The sequence below is a fragment of the Melospiza georgiana genome, chromosome 6, assembly GCF_028018845.1.
Source record: "Melospiza georgiana isolate bMelGeo1 chromosome 6, bMelGeo1.pri, whole genome shotgun sequence".
In the NCBI taxonomy this organism is placed as follows: Eukaryota; Metazoa; Chordata; class Aves; order Passeriformes; family Passerellidae; genus Melospiza; species Melospiza georgiana.
Genome location: NC_080435.1, coordinates 56,050,500 through 56,070,038, shown reverse-complemented (window position 1 = coordinate 56,070,038; position 19,539 = coordinate 56,050,500). Strand labels below are relative to the sequence as shown.

The 19,539-nt window shown below is 44.1% G+C and overlaps 1 protein-coding gene across 1 annotated transcript; it reads left to right on the top strand.

Annotated features, from left to right (window-relative positions):
- The first annotated feature begins 1,906 nt into the window (after window positions 1-1,906).
- Window positions 1,907-6,272, top strand: GPR132 (G protein-coupled receptor 132). Its single transcript, XM_058027023.1, has 2 exons — window positions 1,907-1,963; window positions 5,205-6,272. The coding sequence occupies exons 1-2, from the start codon at window positions 1,907-1,909 to the stop codon at window positions 6,270-6,272; spliced, it is 1,125 nt and encodes a 374-aa protein (XP_057883006.1).
- The last annotated feature ends 13,267 nt before the right edge of the window (window positions 6,273-19,539 follow it).

The window sequence follows — 19,539 nt, the reverse complement described above, 5'->3', positions numbered from 1 at the left end:
CAAATAGCACAGCAATTTCTTAGTTTCAAGTTAAGAGACACAAAAGTTTATCAGTTGATAATTTTCAGGCAATTATTGTAAGTTCTGCATGAGGAGAAGCCCAGGTTCAGATGCTGGAGGAGTGACACTGCTGGTGACAAGCGCTGTAGGCGGCAGAAATGTCACATCTGGGAACTGATGCGTTTCAATATAGATCTGAGTGTCCAACTGACGTCCTGCTGGCACCCTCATGTCAAACCCTTCCAGCACCACATCCTACCCAGGAAAGCACACAAAATCCCTCAGGAGAAACTCAGGTCCTCTTTCACTGAAGGCTGATTTATGCTTTGAGACACTCAGATTGTTTTCCTCTACAGATATTGGGGACAGGAAGGAAATTGTGAAGGGAAAGTTTGTTTTCATTTTAACCATCACAGAGGTTATTTCATGTTGTTCCTAATATCCTCATAAACTCCTCAAAACTTATGGCTCTAACAATAATGCCTGGAAGAGATGGATGATCAGAAAAATATTAGAAAATAAAATAAACATTAATTAATGTGCTTTGCTCATGTAATTGTACTCATGTTATGGATTTTACTGTGTCCTTTTTTTTCTCCTGTTCCTGTGTATCTCAGATGAGTTAGTCCAAAGACTTCCAACCAGTCTCTGTCCAACTACTGTGCTTTGTAACCATAACTGTAATTTTCTTTTTTTACTTTTTCTAATAGTGGCTATTTTTATCACTCCAACTTCTCCTTTGGAAACTTAAACAGTTTCACATGAGTAGTTCATACACAAACAACAACAACAAAAAAAAAAGTAAAGCCTTTTGCTTTCCCGCTTGTTTTCATTTCCCTTTTCTTTTTCACTTCAGTGTTACTGAAAAGACTTTTCTTGAGAAAAGATTAATGCAACTGGCCCAAATGAGCAGCAGGAGCCACTGCATTTTAGGAGTACGAAACGTAATTATCCAGTTGTCTAACAGCATGGAGACAACATAAGAATATTAGAAATGGAAGAGCGTAAATACAGAGCAGGCATGCAGTAAATCTTAGCAGATTACCCCATCTCCCAGTGATTTTTGCTCAGGTGCTTCGTGATCTCTCTGTCCTGGAAGTTGAGATGTTTCACACATCTTGAAGGTGAGAAAGGTGCACGTGATAACTGCGGTATGTCTCGTGCAGTGACTCTCAGAGAGCAAGAAGCCTCAGAGTGCTGATAAAAATACACTGAGCTGCTGATGCAACACACAGCAGCTGTAACACCTATGATTGGTGAGACCTACCAGATCAGGACAGGCCAAAAAAGGTGAAAACAGCTACTGTGGAGAGGCTTGCTCAACTGAAGGATTCAGGGCAGCAAACATAACTCACTGGAACAGTTTGTGTCTCACAAATGCTTTCTTAGATATTGCTCATCTGTGTCATCATCACTATGTTTTACCCTTTATAAATGCTTGAAAATTTCTGGGTGTGATAAATCTCTTGAGTTCTGGTGTTCAAACCAAGGCTGATCATCACAATTAATAGAAAATTGTGTCTAGTTTTTTTTCACTGGTGTAATTATTACTGTTTTTCATTTGAATTAATATTTGAGGTGCAGGTTAGCCTCGACATCCCAGAGAAAGACAGAACTGGGAATCGTCTGGGCTGAGCCAAGTATCAAACTATTAAACTCTAAAGGTCTGAGAAGACAGGAATATGCTTTCAATTGAAGAGGGCTGTACAGGCACAGAAAAGTTGACTTTACTCACAGGGTGGACAATTGTGGTGTTACTTCCTTCCCCTTAAGGGTGTGTCAACACAAGAGAAAATGTCACCAGGAGAAATGTCATAAATTGTCTGCTCAGTGCTGCTTTGTGGAGAAACCTCTCTGCAGGCATGGAGAACTGAGTGGAGAGAGTGAAGCTCTGAACTGGGGGTGGATGCAGTGGCCAGTGGAAGAAGACTCTTCCCTGGACGGGGCTGAGAGCCTGGAGAAGGTGAGGAGTGGAACAAATGGCCTCCTCTCCTCCTTCCTTATACTGGGCTCCGAGTTAGAGCACTCCTCCTCCAAAGCTCCAAAGCCGACAGGCCAAAGCTTCAGGACAGTCCTTCAGCACCTGATTTTCTTTTGAAGGGTAGGTCCATGCCCATGGCTGCACTTTTTCAGCTGAGGCGTTGTGCTTGGCACTGACAGCCATTTACATGTGAAGGTCTCTTCAGCTCAGCCGCAGCCCTGTGGCTTAGTCCATATGCCAAACACCAAGGAAAAATGCCTGCTCCAGGCAGGTAGCTTAGAAAGTCACAGGCATCTCCTTCCTGAGGCTCCCTCAAGGGTGCTGAGCGTGGGAAGGAGACTTGGAGCAAAAGTGGGAGAGGAGGAGGCAAGACAAACAAGCATTGGGAGTATGTGTCCACAGAACTCTTCCACTGTTTGCTGCCCTGCACCATCACTGACTGCTCTGGGGGAAGCTTACAGAAATGAGAATATTCAGACAAGCACAGGATGAGGAGAAGTGTGCAAAACCAGGAGGGGGGAAGGAGAAAGCACCCTCAACCACTCCTGAAGGTGTTTTTATTGAAGTGTGTGGGTAGACAAGCTGATGAGTAACTGAGGTGGTGTGTGACTTGTACCATGTCCCTGCCCTGGATGTCACCATCTGCCTGACTGTGAGCTGTATTCACCTGTTGTGCTTTACCATAGTAAGGGAGGTCTCCAAGGCCCTCTGTGGTGTGCAGGTGTACAGCAGCTCTGTGGTATTCAATGTACAGCAGCTCTGTGGTGTGCAGGTGTACAGCAGCTCTGTGGTGTGCAGGAGTACAGCAGCTCTGTGGTGTTCAATGTACAGCAGCTCTGTGGTGGGCAGTGTACAGCAGCTCTGTGGTGTGCAGTGTACAGCAGCTCTGTGGTGTTCAATGTACAGCAGTTCTGTGGTGTGCAGTGTACAACAGCTCTGTGGTGTGCAGTGTACAGCAGCTCTGTGGTGTTCAATGTACAGCAGCTCTGTGGTGTGCAGTGTACAGCAGCTCTGTGGTGTGCAAGTGTACAGCAGCTCTGTGGTGTGCAGTGTACAGCAGCTCTGTGGTGTTCAGGCATACAGCAGCTCTGTGGTGTGCAGTGTACAGCAGCTCTGTGGTGTTCAGTGTACAGCAGCTCTGTGGTGTTCAATGTACAGCAGCTCTGTGGTGTGCAGTGTACAGCAGCTCTGTGGTGTGCAGTGTACAGCAGCTCTGTGGTGTTCAGTGAACAGCAGCTCTGTGGTGGGCAGGTGTACAGCAGCTCTGTGGTGTGCAGTGTACAGCAGCTCTGTGGTGGGCAGGTGTACAGCAGCTCTGTGGTGTGCAGTGTACAGCAGCTCTGTGGTGTTCAGTGAACAGCAGCTCTGTGGTGGGCAGGTGTACAGCAGCTCTGTGGTGTTCAATGTACAGCAGCTCTGTGGTGTTCAATGTACAGCAGCTCTGTGGTGGGCAGTGTACAGCAGCTCTGTGGTGTTCAATGTACAGCAGCTCTGTGGTGTGCAGTGTACAGCAGCTCTGTGGTGTGCAGGTGTACAGCAGCTCTGTGGTGTTCAGTGAACAGCAGCTCTGTGGTGTGCAGGTGTACAGCAGCTCTGTGGTGAGCAGGTATAGAGCAGCTCTGTGGTGTGCAGTGTACAGCAGCTCTGTGGTGAGCAGGTATAGAGCAGCTCTGTGGTGTGCAGTGTACAGCAGCTCTGTGGTGAGCAGGTGTACAGCAGCTCTGTGGTGTGCAGGAGTACAGCAGCTCTGTGGTGTTCAGTGTACAGCAGCTCTGTGGTGGGCAGTGTACAGCAGCTCTGTGGTGAGCAGGTGTACAGCAGCTCTGTGGTGTGCAGGTGTACAGCAGCTTTGTGGTGGGCAGTGTACAGCAGCTCTGTGGTGAGCAGGTGTACAGCAGCTCTGTGGTGTGCAGTGTACAGCAGCTCTGTGGTGTTCAGTGTACAGCAGCTCTGTGGTGTGCAGGTATAGAGCAGCTCTGTGGTGTTCAGTGTACAGCAGCTCTGTGGTGTTCAATGTACAGCAGCTCTGTGGTGTGCAGGTGTACAGCAGCTCTGTGGTGTTCAATGTACAGCAGCTCTGTGGTGTGCAGTGTACAGCAGCTCTGTGGTGGGCAGTGTACAGCAGCTCTGTGGTGTGCAGGTATAGAGCAGCTCTGTGGGGTTCAGTGTACAGCAGCTCTGTGGTGTTCAATGTACAGCAGCTCTGTGGTGTGCAGGTGTACAGCAGCTCTGTGGTGTTCAATGTACAGCAGCTCTGTGGTGTGCAGTGTACAGCAGCTCTGTGGTGTTCAGTGTACAGCAGCTCTGTGGGGTTCAGTGTACAGCAGCTCTGTGGTGTGCAGTGTACAGCAGCTCTCACACCACCAGGCATGTTTCGAGTCAGGGACAAGCTCTGTATGTCAGTTCACAGACGAGGCTTGGGCAGAGAACCACTGCTGACCCTGAAATCAAGCACCTTTTTTATCCCCTCTACACAGCAGATAGGTAGGTGGCCCAGAAGAGATCCCTCCTCCTCCACCAAAGGTGGCAGATGCTTAGAGGCAGCAAAAAATGCATCACCACTAGCCCTCCCTTATTGTATCCACCATGCTCATAAGTTAACCCCAGCTCAAGCACCCTCTCTGTTAAGAACCTTTTTGCAAAAGCCAGCCTAAACCTCCCTGAAACCACTTCAGGCTATTCTCTCAGGTCCTGTCACTGGTCTGAGTACTGTGCCATCTTCTCCACACCACAGTGAAGATTCTTTTCTCCAGTCATTCTGAAGATGGGACAATACTGAACCCAGCTTTTTTTTCAAATATGTCTAAGCTGGTCCACAACTTCATATTCATCTGCCTTATTTCTGTAGGCTGATCCCCATGTGAGATTTTGGGTGCAGTTGACACTTGGCATGAGGAATGATGGCAGTTTTAGCATTTACAGCATGATTTTAGAATGGGAACTGACAAAAAGGAGATGGTTGATTTTATGTCCAGGGACAAAAGTTCAGATCCCCCTTGAGAGAGCTTCCACATAGCCACCAGAATCCAGTACAACTCTCAGAGGTGGAGGGATCTTGTGACCCTCTCTTTCTCAGTTCATGTCTGAGGAGGAACCTTTCAAACATCCTCCATTCCACTTGCTCCACAAACATGTCAAGTTGGCACCTATGGGACCATAACCTTTACTGACATATTTTTAAGTGATGCAATGCTAACTTTCCACCTTGTCTTCTGATTCTTAGGAAATATCAGCTGGAGAAAGAATAATGGAACGCTGTCTAAATGAAAATTGTAACTCCACTTGCCCAGAAATTCCTTATCAAGAGAGTCAGACACTTCTGGTTGCTGTTTACAGCATTGTTTTTGCAATAGGCCTTCCAGCAAATTGCTTAACTTCTCTGCTGACATTTGTACAAATCAAAAGGAATATAGTAGTTGCCATCTACATTTTCAGTTTATCATTGTGTGACCTGATGTATTTATGTACCTTGCCTGTCTGGATTATCTATGTGCAAAATGGGCACAAGTGGACCATGAGTGACACTGCTTGCAGGATAACAGGATTCATCTTTTTCTGCAGTATCTACATCAGCATTCTGCTTTTGTGCTGCATCTCTGTGGATCGTTACTTGGCACTGGTGCATTCTCTAGAATCAAGGGGAAGAAGACAACAGAAAAATGCCATCATAATAGTCGGTTTTCTCTTTACTGTGGTTGCAGGAATCCACACGTCGGTATTTTTTATGGAAAATGGGCAAAACTGTACAGAGGTGAAAACCTGCTTTGAGACAGTGCCCCTTAACTTATTATTGGCTTATTGCAGCTGTGCTAGATTCCTGTTTGGATTTTTCATACCCCTCCTGATCCTGATTTTTACAAACTGCAAAATTTTCAAAGCTACAAAAAGAAGCAGCAGCTTGACTTGTCGTGAGAAAGCCAAAGTGAAGCATGTTGCTATTGCCATTATTACTATTTTTGTGATCTGCTTTGCTCCATATCATCTGGTTCTCATAGTAAGAGCCATATACTTTATGTTTCATCAGGACTGCCCATGTCCATTTGAAAATAAGATATATTCAACTTTTACAGTGTTTCTGTGTTTAGCCACTGCAAACAGCATTGCTGATCCAATCATCTACGTTCTGGTCAGTGAAAACGTCAGAAAAGACTGCTATAGGAGCCTGAGAAGATTGAAATTGAACACATCCAAGCCAAATTCATCCACTGATCGCAATACTGACAACATAAAGTTGGAAACGCTAAAAGAATCAGAGGAAGAGGGCCAAAGTAAAGAAAACTCAAAGAAATAACAGATTCATCTGACATTCAGAAGGCCTGCACCAGTGGCAGAGACCAGGAAAGTGGCAGCTAGCTGGTGGCTGCTGGAACAAATAAGAAGTTCCCAATGCCAGTTGCAGGACACAAGTGTTTACATGCTGACATCATCTTGCACATCCTGCATGGGCCATTAACTCCTTGAGGATGCTATGGGAGCAATAATTCACATTTCTGTTTGTCCCCTACAATAAACTTTGTCCACCAGTATCACTGATGAAAACACTGCTTTGCTAAGGATATGTGAAATAAATGAAGTGATTTACTTGGATTAAAAGTGGGATCTTAAAAGTTTTGGGGGTTTTTTGGACTGACTCTCATATGAAACAAAACCATTTTTATCTTCTGAGCAAATTTTTTTAAAAGCATTGTAGAGGAGAATAATTTACTGTTCTTAATGTTGAAATTTTTGCTTCTTGAGGAGGTACATGCTCCAGTTCTCATACATCACTCTGCTGTTACCGTTTGTGGTTAACCAATGGAAAATATTAAAAATGAGTGAACCTTTTCCTCATACTCTAGCATGTGACTTCAGGCACATCATACATTCCAGGAGAATTAGATGGCAAAAAAAATGCCTGATAACACAGACCAACAGTACTGCTGCTGCATTAGTCAAGATTCTGCACTGTCCTGAAATTCCTAAAATGTACAGTTCTAATGCTTGATAGCTTACAGATAGCAAATTTTACTTGTTTTGCAGTCAGACCAAGAATGCACTGAAATATACAGAAAATGTATACATTTCCAAATGGAGTCAGGGACTGCTTTTATGCCATCCCCAAATATTTGCTGAACTCGTGTTTCATTTCTGACTAAGCTAACCCTTCCCTTTTGTTATTGATCCCAGTTTTACTGTGCAGGAGTGTGCAGAAGCTGTGGGTAGGCTCACAGATGGTGTGGAAGGTTGGCAGTCTGGAGAGCACAGTCCTTCCTCCCCACAGCTGGAACTCCCTCAGACATGCTGGGGCAAATTCCACTGTTGCTGCTGTCACTTCTATTGTGAATAACTTGTTGATGGTAGTACCTTGTGCCTTCTAGCAACTGTTTAAAAAATAAGAATGGTACAAATCTGGCAATGTTTATCTAAACAACTTCATATTTTTATGTGATTCAACAGACAGATCATGAATCATTTTGAGTACAAGTTTGTAGAGTGTTTCATAGCATCATTCCATTTAATCTGTGGTGTTGTATTCCTGTGACATGTTGAAATTGTTATTGACATTGACATTTCTGCATTGAATTGATATTAATCAGTCTTAATACAAATGCAATACTTTTTATCTTAAAACTGCCATAGATATCTTTGTATGTTATATTTTTATACATTCTTACATTTTGTAAAGAACATTTATGCCAAAATTATATATCCTCAATTTACTATTTTATTACATATTTCATTTTTTAATTATTGAATGACTCCTCTGGTATTTATATGTGAAATGGCTTTGTCCTCAAAAGTAGTCCACATATTACTAAATTGGAGATTGTTTCTTGGAAGAACCTGACGTTCTGTTGAGGTGCTAATTAAAAACTTCTGGATTTCTATTTTTATATGCATCTCAGAGATCAAATTCTCTAAGGTATCATGGAGAGAGCTGCAAGGTGCTGAGTATCTGTAACTTTCAGTTGCTGAAGAATTCTGCAGCAGCAGCAGAACGTGGCTGCTGACAGCTCCTGCCAGACAGAGCACTGGTGACTCATCTCGGAAGATGTACATGCAAACCACCCGACCTCAGGATTTTCATAGTCTGAAATCAAACCTTAATGAAAAGCAGCAGTGAATTTAGAAGAAACCAGAAGTACAGGCTTCTGAACTCATTGACATGGATGTAAGTTAGCTATTGACCTCGATGAATTTAAATATCTCTGATGATTTTCCTCTGATAAGGAGTGAGTGTTGAGGGAGGGCATTGTCCTGCCCTGCGCTGAGCTGCTGCGGCCTCACCTCAAGTCCTGCGTGCAGTTTTGGGAGCCACCATATAAAGATGACATTAAACTGTGGCTCTCCTGCAGTCACAGAGTGTTGGAATGCTGGCTAGCAAAGCTCCCTGAGTGACCAGAGGGGCACACAGGAGAGGCTGCCCCTGAGCTTCCACCCAGGCCTTTCAGGTGGCAGTGGGTGCAGCGCCGTGGGTGACACTGAAGCACGACACCACCAGGATCCCAAGGGTAAGAGCCAAAGGAGAGGACACTCTATGCACTCCAATGAAGCTTTATTCAAAGATAGGTTGGGGACGAGTGACAAGGGAACAGTGGTCCAGCTAGGGTTTTTAAAGGAGGCTACTTTAGGGGATGGGAACATCACATAACCAAGGGGAGAACACTCAGGGAGGAGCATGGGATCTAACAAGACCAATGGGGTTAACATAGGGAAGGGAAAAGCCTCTAAAACAAATCAACTGTTAGAACCAGGGCATCAAACATTCGGGAACAAAAAGGGTGGATCTAGGTCGATGGACAAGGGAAGGGGATAGCACGGCTTGGATAGACAGGTCTACACCAGGGAAGGAAGGGACAGAGGAGCAGGGAAACAGGCAGGGTGAGTGGCGGCTAAGGGCGGGAAAACTTAGGGGTGAACAACTTGGGAGAAACCATTGTGAGGGGATAAAACGGGGGTACAGGGATCAAAACATTTTGTTTAATTAACATTGAACCACTAACTGTTGCAATTGAAACAACTGTAGACCTCATAAAATACACTGCCACATCAAGCTATTTGAGAACAACCAAAGGAGGGCCATGAGGATGGTCAAAGCTCTGGAGGGGAGGATATGAGGAATGTCTGATGTCACTTGGTCTGTTCAGCCTGGAGTCTGAGGGGAGACCTCGTCATGGTGGGAATCAAGAGAGTAGGCACTGGTGTCTTCTCTCTGGTGACAGGGACAGGACCTGAGGGATGTCCTGAAGCTGAGGCAGAGGGGACTTAGGTCAGATGTTAGAAAAAGGTTCTTCACCCAGAGGGTGGCTGGGCACTGGAACAAGCATCCCTGTTGGTGATGGTCACAACACCAACCCTGAGAGAGTACAAGAAGCATTTGGACAATGCTCTCAGGTGCCCTGCACAGAGTCAGGAGTTGGGACTTGAGGATCCTTGTAGGTCTCTTCCAACTCAGGATATTCTACAATTCTGTGAACCAACATTAGAACCCAGTGGCACAGATGCAGGGGCCAGGGATTATAAAGGTCTGATGCAACAGCTATAGTTCTGCTGCCTTAATGAAGGTGCATGCTGTTCTAAATTACTATGTAATTCTGCATCCTCTCTTCATGAAAATCCTTGGAGTTTCTTTGTTCAGCCACACTCTGAAACAAAAGCTTTAGAAGTGACAGACTTGTGCAGCCTGATATAATTTAAAAATTTACCTAGATAATCTCCAGAGGTGCTTTCCAAGTTATAATATTCTGTGATAAGATTACTGAAGGGGTTAGGGGCATGGTACCAAGCAACATAACCACATGGGAAAACTGCACATGCTGACTTATTTGGATAAACCAAAAAGCAGCTTTATGGCTGAATGAGGGCATCAAGAAACATTCTATCTTGTTAAAATATCCCACCAGATAAAGTGACTGTTTCTTGTCTGGTAATTCAAGTACACTGTTATAAATGACCAAATCGTGAGCCAAACTTATAAGAAAATTTAGCCAAGATTTATTAATTTGTCTGCGAGACCAAAGTTCGGTCGTCGAAACCACCACAGAGTCAGTGTCAAGCCCAGGATCGGCGCGCTGGGTGAACACACGGATGTGACTTCCGAATGTCAGTCTCCCCAGTTCACGAATGCTGCCTCGCAGCAAGTTTTTATATACTTTATTCTGCCCGAGGCAGAGATGACCAGATGTTCTTTGTGTCTCTTCACATGCATCGCCGTGGCTTTACATGTGCAGAGCTGGGCAAAGGTTCAGTCCAGGTGTCCCATGTTGTCAGTCGATTCTGGGGAAGCCATGTATTCGCATGTATCAGGGTGGTTTATCTTGGAAGATGTAATCAGCAAGGCGATAATCACCCTTAGGTGGGCCCAGCGACCCAACCCGACCCAGGGAAGCCAGCGATTATCGACCTGGAAACTTCTATTCTTACGTTAAAACCCCGATGTTTATCTTAACGTGCAGGGATCTCGATGTTTATGAATAAGACACTGCTCCCGACCAGGATGGTCAAAAGACATAGTTTGGATTTTACTATATTTTATACATTAATAGCATGAATTATCTCTGCTATATACTACACACACAATCTATTTTTGTCAGACAGTATGTGACTGTGCCCCTCAGGCAAAGGAAAGGTCTCAGCAGTGGCACAAGTGTGAGGTACACAGCCAAGGGCACTCTTCTGTTCAGAGCAGATCTGAGGGGTGGATTGATTGTGTGGGTCTTTCCACCCTTTCCTCCTGCAGACACACCACCAGTGAGCCCACAGGGGCTGCTTCATGCTGTGAAGAAAGGTTCACCTGCTGCATCAGATCTGCAGTTCTCAACACAGCCATCTGGATCTGTACCCATATGGATCTGGCTCCCAACCTCCCCAACTCAGTCCAAGCTATGAGTTAGAGAGAATACAAAACAAAACCAAGGCTGTGCCTCCCAGTTTGGTCTATAGATGGCCAGGTCTCCACACATAAGGCGCAGAGCAGGTAAACTGCTCACTGCTGTAAGGGGGTGGAATTAGAAAATTTCACTCTTTTATACTCAGCATTTACTCAGGTATAACGTCAATCATTTGACTAAAAGAAGAGTGGGATACTGTATAAATAAAACATTATTTTATTTTTACATGTGTCTCAGACACTTATAATGTACCTGGGAGATAAGCTCATTGCTGATTATTTTAAGTATGATTAGAAAACACAAAGTGAATAATTTCTGGCTATGAACTAGAGCTGGCCAGACTAGTTTTTGCAGACAATATATGTGATTTGTTTGCTTATTCAACAATTTTAAGTTATATCTGAAGACTGCATTTTTTTTAAGTAAATGTTTAGGGTAACTCATTTACAAAACTCTATTCCTGACTAAGAAATGCTTTCATGTTCTGTATTAAATTTTGCCACAAGTGGATTGCTACAGTTTTGCTACAAAGCTGGCAAAACCCCACAGGCGTGAACTCAGACTCTCCATGTGTGACAAAGTTTCTTGTGCAGTTGGTCACCTTGTGACTGTACATGGACAGACATTAAGTTGTACTCATGTACAACCTAATGTCAAATTTCTGCTGGGTGGTGAATGATGAAATCTAACTCAGAACAAGGCTTTCAGAAACACCCACAACTTAACAGCTTTTCTGAGTGAAGATACTGTCATTCTACAGCTCACACTGTGGGACTGCACCTCTAGGAAACTTCCTCTGTACAGTGAAATTATGCCAAAGTTCCCTGGCAGTTTGGAATGTCCATCTTCTTTTCAAACCAGCACAAACTAACAGTAGCAAACAAGAGTGGGGGGACTGCATCAAAGAGATGCAATAATTCTTTTACCTCTCTGGCATGCAGGGAAGCATACAGGTGCCAGCATCCCCAGAGCTGGACGTCCCAGCATGTGTTCTGCAGCCGGGTCTAGAGGATGTGACACCAGTTCTCACCAGTTCTCCATCTCTTCGGTGCCTGCTGGAAGTGGGTGGTTTGCACGGCATTGCTCTCCCTCCTTCACTGCAAAATGAACCTCTGCACAGGAGAGGGCGCTTCTGCTTGCAGCAGGGATGCAGCACAGCCTCAGAGCGACAAGAATGTGAAGCACAAAAAGAGAAATGTTATCCCAAACTGGACTCATACTAATACCCTGGTAACAGCTGTCAGTAGCTGCCATCATGAGCTGTTGGTAAGAAAGGATAGGGATCTGAACTCATTATGTCTAATCTGTAATTCACATCACTGAGAACTTCTAGGTCTTTACACTCTTACTCTATCCTGTAAGAAATGCTCAGAGGTGATGAAGCAAAAACCAGCCTTTCAGACAGAAAGTCTGCTGAGGACATATGATAAGATGTGGTAAAAATTTTACAAAGCATCACATGAATATTGTCTACAAGAGCAACCTCTCACTGCACCATGAAATGATCCATCCTGTTAGGTAGTCTCTGTCAGTGACGGGGCCTGTGCATTTCAGCCCATGATCACAGAGCATCCCTCTATGTTCAAAGGTCTGTCTTGAAGTATTTTCTTGAGGGCAATGAAGAATCAAAAAGAAGACAGATACTGTGGGAAGAGGGTGCTGTATGATATACAAAGTCCTTAAAAACCTTGTAAACCTTAAGTCACAGATGTTCTGAACAAATATGCAAATATCCATGTTCAGAAAGCTACTTAGAAATGCAGCAGCCTGTATCACAGTTCCCCATCTGTAAAATGTGAAATTTTTTCCCTTGAGCATTGTCTGGCTCCTTGGTTTAAAACACAAGCCCTTGCAGGAGATACTAGAAAGTGTGAGCAGGTGTGCCTATGCATATTCAGAGCTTACTGCAATGGAGCAGAGAACAGTGTGGAGGCAGATAGGAGGTATTAAAACACAAATTCTAATTAGTCAGCACTTTCAGGGTCAGATTCAAAGTACTTTATTTGCTTCTATTTATGCTGAGGCATCAGAAGAAAATATACACAGGCTTTCATTATAACTTTGTGTCTCCTTCTGGTAACATGGGCATTAGACCCTTGGGGATTTTGCTGGGATTTTCCTCACTGTGATATTCTAGTGTTTGGAGGTGTCTTGTTGTTTCCAAAAGATAAGAGTGATACTGATCTGCAGAGTTGATTTCCAGACTGGAGCACTCAGTGCCAAGCACTCACAAGGCTCACGTACCTGTCTAGGTATAGGACTGAAGACACCAGTAGCACTATTGCAGTGCTGTACACAGGAGGCCACCAGCAATAATCTCTAAAATCCCTAGTTCTTGAAGATCTGTCCATGTGGACTCTGCCCCTCATCTTCCCTTCCTGACAGTACTTTCATGAGTTTGGAAGCACTTTCTTAGCACCAGTTTTCTGGGATGAAGTCTCTGACAGTGTGAGTCTGACATACTTGAGACAACAGAACTATTACTTATCAATTTGATTAACTGGGGGCAGGGGAGTGTTGCCTTTCTTAAATATAGTCAAGAAGATGAGGCTCACACTACCCACTACAGGTAATTTTTATTCTAGTATGTTTGACATTTATAGGTGATGAGGCAATGTGTTTGATACAGGAAATTTGATAAGGTATAAAAAATCCTGTAATTTTCTGTTTAGCTGCATGTATGGTTTCAAACTGTCTCTAATTCTTTTGTTCAAATCCTCCCTAAAATAAAGCTCTCAGTGGAATGGTGCATCACTGCATCACTGGCAGGTACAGCTGTATCCCAAAGGGGACAAATCCACAAATTTCACACTGAACTCAGGACTGGATGGAATGGTATGGAAAAGGGAAGGAAAAAAGTACATTAAACAGCAAGGGAGCTCAAGGAGTATCACCAAATCTTGCTGTCTTGACGTGGGGGAATGGCCCACCAGCAAACTCTAGGAGACTCTAAGACAGGCTAAGAACAAATCTGAAGTTTCAGCAGAAACAAGAAGAAGAGAAATGAGGATCTTCCTCTGTACACAGTGGTGTGAAGCAGATACAGGCAGACTGTAAAGTCAGAAAAGTTTGATGGGAAACTAAAGGTCAGTGGGTGACTTCAGTGTACACAAAATCAGAATTCAGAGGTGTGTGTGATTTTATAACTCAGCATGGGGCTTTCCCTAGAGAGGCTTAATGGACACTTCTTGATTTCTTAAAGGATGAGTCATTGCCTTTTCTGACCAGAAATATTCCCCTCTTATGAGAGTGGGGAAGCTGGAAATTATGCTAAATGTTTTTCTTCAGTTTCAGATACTAGAAAAAGTTCTTAGTCAAATTCAGAAAAATAACACAGTAGAAGAAATCAGAAATCCCAGAAAGTAATTTTTTTCTTTTTTTTTCTTTTTTTTTTTCTTTTTTTTTTACCCCATTCCAAATAAATCAGTCCGAAATTAAACCAAAGCCATGAAAATAGCCATCCTCCTCCTCCTCCGTTAAGGCTGTGGAAAATTAAATGTGAATCTGAACTTTTTTTGCTGGACCATAGTTTCAGATCATGACTTAAACCTCTCAGAATTTGGAGAATTTGAGTATTTTTTAATTTAGAAATGTAGTTGGACATAATCTTCCATTATGCAAGGCAATATTAATGTATAACTCTGACTTGCCCATCCTTCAGTACCATACCTAGCTGATTAGCATGAAGAAGAGTTTTTAGGAAAGCAACATGTCATTGAAATATTCAGTATATCAGTCAACTCTGAGTTGTGACTACTGCCTCTATTCTGAACCGCGTAGAATTTTCATCTCAGAAATAACACTGAGAAGTTAATTCACCCTTTTCGATCCTTCCAGCTTTTGTTTAGGATCAGTTTCTTTGTGTTTTCCAGTGCAGTTCACGCTCTGACCGCTTTAAAGTCGGAGTATAATGTTTTTTCCAGTAGTTCAATGCAGTCACAAGAGGGCACCAGACTCTACCCTATTTCTCCTGCTGAGCGTGGTGGACTTCACAGTGAAAGAAAAAACATTAGTACCTCTTATATCCCTAAAGTTCACATCCTGTAAACATAATCTGTAAGAGTTTGTGCTGCTCCTAGGTAGAACAGTCTGTACAGAGGAGTGTGCCTGTGTGCTTATCCTCACCATACAAATAGCTCTTGAGCCACACACAAGATCAGGCTGTAATATTTATCCAAATATGGCAGAAACACAACCTTTTGCAAAGGATGGCTACAAACAAGCTGAGAAACAAGAAGAAAACAAAACAAAACAAAAACAAAAAATCACGGAAATCACAGGGAGAAAGAGACAACTCCCTTGCATTAAAATAAAAAAAAATGGAGGATGATGGAACTTGCCAGGATTTGTCCATGATTCCCTGGACAGGATGTAAGTGGCAGGAGGCAGGCAGACCATCTAAGGCATTCAGCTGAGCCCCGTGCAGTATCTAAACACCCAGCAAATTCTAAACAACTCTTTGATGAGCCCCACTTTGCCTCTCTGCCTCAGCAAACCTCTCTCCACATCATCCTGCACCACTGCTCACAGCAGCTCCTGCAACTTTATCCCAAGTCTGTTGGCATTTGGTGCTACTTGTAAGTAACACCAATTAAAGATTTATTATTCCATTAATATGAGAAATGTTGAAATGATTGCTGGGAAACCACTGGCTACTGGCAGGCCACCAGGAGACAGGAGTTAACATTCCTTTACTGCTACTAAAGTCAAGGCTGTCATTCCCATCGAGGTGCAGGACCAGAGCAGGGAACAAGACCAGCTCCCTGTTATCTCTGTTCATAGTCAGGCTTCTAATCGGGTTAACCCTTTAAACACAAGGTACACATGTGTTAGCAATCATTCTCTTAGGAAAAAAAAATCACGTTTTTAATATGCCTTTTCATACTTTACCTACTTCTTATCCTCACTTTTTGATACTCTTAATAATTTGTAATTGTTTTGTTCCTACTATAATTTATATTTTTACAGACTATGGCATTCTGCTAAGCCACCAGCAAATCAACATCAGCAATAATTTGTGGCTACAGTATACTTTCCTTTTAACTTATTGATTCATCAGACTCTCAAATAAAATTTGGAAACAATCCAAACACTCCAGTAAGCCATCACAGCTGCTTTCTACTCTTCAAGGCTCATAGAGGGTCATTTTAATTTGCAGATAAAGCATTTATTTCTATAACCAGCATATTTCTCTTACTGATGCCTCATTTTATTCTCCTTGTTGTTTATGATGGGTCTAAAGAAAATAGCATTTCTGGTTTGGAAAATGTAAAACAACTGTCAGCAGCTTGTTACTGAAGTCTCAACCACCAGAATTATTATTGCATATGAAACTCAGTGTTCTTATTTTTCTACTTTTCCCCCATAGATTTCATGGTCCAAATGCTTACCAACTTTAAGGTAAGCATAAAAATAAATAACTACACCACATATTCCTAAAAGTTTTTTTTGTTTTAACTGTGCTTTTGAATTATAACTCTCCAGTCTGCCATGACTGCAGAAATTAGTTTCCCACTGATATTGTAATTTTCAAGGACACGGCTTGTAGGAACAGCACGGTGCCTCCTGAAAGGCTGGTTTCAGGAGCAAAACACTGTCATATCAAAAGATGCAGAACAGAAAAGGTGCAAGCTCAAATCTGGACTAAAAGATTTGAAAGCCACACTCTAATGTATGTTCAAAAATATACGAAAAAAGGAATTATTCATTAACTTCTTCAGCCTGCAACCACTGCAGGCTATTTTGTTCTCACAGTATCTGCTGTTTCAAAGGAAGGTAGAGCTGATGGGGGAGAAAAGATCTTCACATGACCAGCACAAATACATTCATCAGAAACAGACTAGCTCCTGAGATGAAAATACTGTTCTTAGCTGGCTGAAAAGAAAGGAATACCTTGTGTACTGACAGGCTGCACATGGTTTTTCAGCCTGTGGGTGCTATTTAATAGTAGATGCTTAGTTGCTATAGCAACTGTCATAGCCTATGGTATTTATGCTTAGATACAGAACACATATTTTAAGCAGCACCAGATAACATGGCACTCAAGTATCCAAAATGCACGTTTAAAAAATCCCTATTAAGAAGTAGTTGTGTTCTTTTAGTTATTAAAATTCCTTTCTAAGGCAGCACTTTCGCAACAACAAAACAATCTTGTCCCTCACAAACGTAAACCTGAACTATCACAATGAGCTACCTTAAAATAAAACCCCAAAGGACATTTAGGACTTTAAAATCCATCTTTGCTGACTGCTAGTGCAACATTTGGAGACTTTTGCTGTTTGGTCTAGTGCATGGTGCTTTGTCCCTAGAGGTTCCTATTGCCATTAACTTGGTATCATCTGGGCTTTGGTATCATCTGGGCTTTGTTCCTCCCTGCCAATGTCCACTGCAATACACTTTTCACCTGCCATGGAGAACACATTCTCTGAATTGGCTGGCAGCTGTAGATCCTGCTGAAAACACTGATTTTTACTTTGATTTTGTCCCATCGTCCTGGCTGAAGAGATTAAACAAATACTGTAATGAGGGCACTCTCTTTCAGTGCCTTTCCACTGTAAGAGGAAACTCATAGTCACTGACTTCAACAGTGAGGGCCTGTGAGGGGTCTTTAACTCCAACCAAACCATTTTATCCAAGCAGGCTAAGAAAGTGAGTGGACTACTGCAAGCCTAACTGCTTCCCTGTGTCCTGTCTTCACTCTATTTCCTGCAATCAAAACATACAAATACTTCTTAGCAGTTTATTATTGGTTCCATAAAGCTGCTAGCTGGCTTGGGTAAAAAGAGCAGGGCTGCTTTTAGCTCACAAAGTATCTTCGTCTGTACAAGTTCTTACAAAGAACTCATTTCTTGGCTCATGTCACTGCTAATCCCCATGGCCTCCTTGCAGATAGATCAGATACAGCCATAAAACCCAAGGCCTGAGGCTGGTGGCCTGAGGCAGACAGATTTGTGCCTAGGAACAGAATGCTTTGCCATTGTTGTGCTGACAGCCACACTCCCCTCCCATCACCTGCCTACTACCACTGCTCAGTTTTTCAAGCCCCAGCTGAGCCAACAGTGTCATATTCAGACATGTATTAGCATCTGCATGGATTAGCTGGGGTGATGAATGCTCCGACTGTGCTATTCTCATTTTGTAAGCCACCTACATTTGATGCCAGCACCATTATCATCCAACATCAAGCTACAGTTAGCCCACAAATGTTCACTTGCTTATTACAAACCTTTTGGTTTGTTTTACAGGCTCCAGTTGCCCACTGCTCTTTGTTTAATTCTTCCTACAGGTAGGAGTAACAGCCAGGCCCAGAGCAGTGGAGAGAAGCCTACCCTCACAGAAGGCTGAGAAGTTCCAGCCACCTTTGGTGATCCATGCATTAACACACTGCAACGACCCAAAAACACTTTCTCTCACATTCAGTGCACTGTGACTGCAGACTGAACTCAGTGAAGTTGGATCCTGTACCTGGCTTATGGGGCCCAGCTGAGCTCCTGCTACAGGCTTGTTTCTTGAGGAGCAGCCACATTTAATTACTCCTTAGCTCTTTTTCCATCTGCCTCTGGATTTTTTAGGGGAGCCCTGCTGCAGGAATGTGCTTGTCTGCAGAAGCACTCAGGACTGATTCATAATGCTGCCTATCTCAGAAGTAATCAGAATTTGCCAGGTTGGGCTTAAAGGAAACTATGTGTGCTAGGAATGGGCCTCCTGCCGTACTCTAGAGCAAAATTAAAAAGACAAACATATCTTAAATGCTTTAATCAAACAGTAATTATGAGAGAAACAATACAGACTCAGAACAAGTCCACGTTGTCTTTAGCAGGCAGAGGCAAGCAAGCTCTGTCCCTGCTCTGAACCAGTGGGATCACAGCCAAAAAACTCTTCCAAACCACAGGCAGTTGTGCTGGTAATGCACAGAGCTTGAGCTAACACACCTTGTCTCTCAAAGAGCCGCCAGCCAGAGCAGAGCACTGCACTGGCGACAGCTCACAGCTTCCAGTTCAGGGCTGAGTCATGTCTGGTTTTGTTGGGTTTGGGGTTTTTTTGTCTTTTAAAAGGGTGGTGTCTGCCGTGCTCCTGGACACTGCGTTGCTGTTAATTTTTGCGGTTTTATAAACATTATCCAGCTCTAAACAGCTTTCCCGTCACAGCCAATGTGTGAAAGACTGGCCAGCTCAGCAGGGGCCTGAGCAGCTTTGAGAAAGGAGCAGCAAAGCTCCCGAGGCATCAAGCACAGCCCAGCACAGGCTTGCTCCAGACGGGAAGGAAGGGGGCTGGGCGGGAGGGAGGGAGCAGTGGCTGCTTTCCAACGCCCGTGGCACGCAGGTCACACCAGCCGGTACCAGCCGCGGCCGGAGGGAGAGGCAGGCAGGGCTCCCGGCCTGCGGGCGGGCTGCGGGATGGGGACAGCCGGGGCTGGCTGCGGGATGGGGAGAGCCGGAGCTGCTGCGGGATGGGGATGGGGAGAGCCGGAGCTGCTGCGGGATGGGGAGAGCCGGAGCTGCTGCGGGATGGGGACGGAGAGAGCCGGAGCTGGCTGCGGGATGGGGAGGGCCGGAGCTGGCTGCGGGATGGGGAGAGCCGGGACTGGCTGCGGGGTGGGGAGAGCCGGGACTGGCTGCGGGATGGGGAGAGCCGGGGCTGCTGCGGGATGGGGAGAGCCGGGGCTGCTGCGGGATGGGGAGAGCCGGG

Coding starts and splice junctions, on each gene's coding strand:
- GPR132 (XM_058027023.1), top strand. CDS start 1,907: ATGCAGTGGCCAGTGGAAGAAGACTCTTCCCTGGACGGGGCTGAGAGC. Junction 1,964..5,204: donor GGGCTGAGAGCCTGGAGAAG/GTGAGGAGTGGA, acceptor TCTGATTCTTAG/GAAATATCAGCTGGAGAAAG.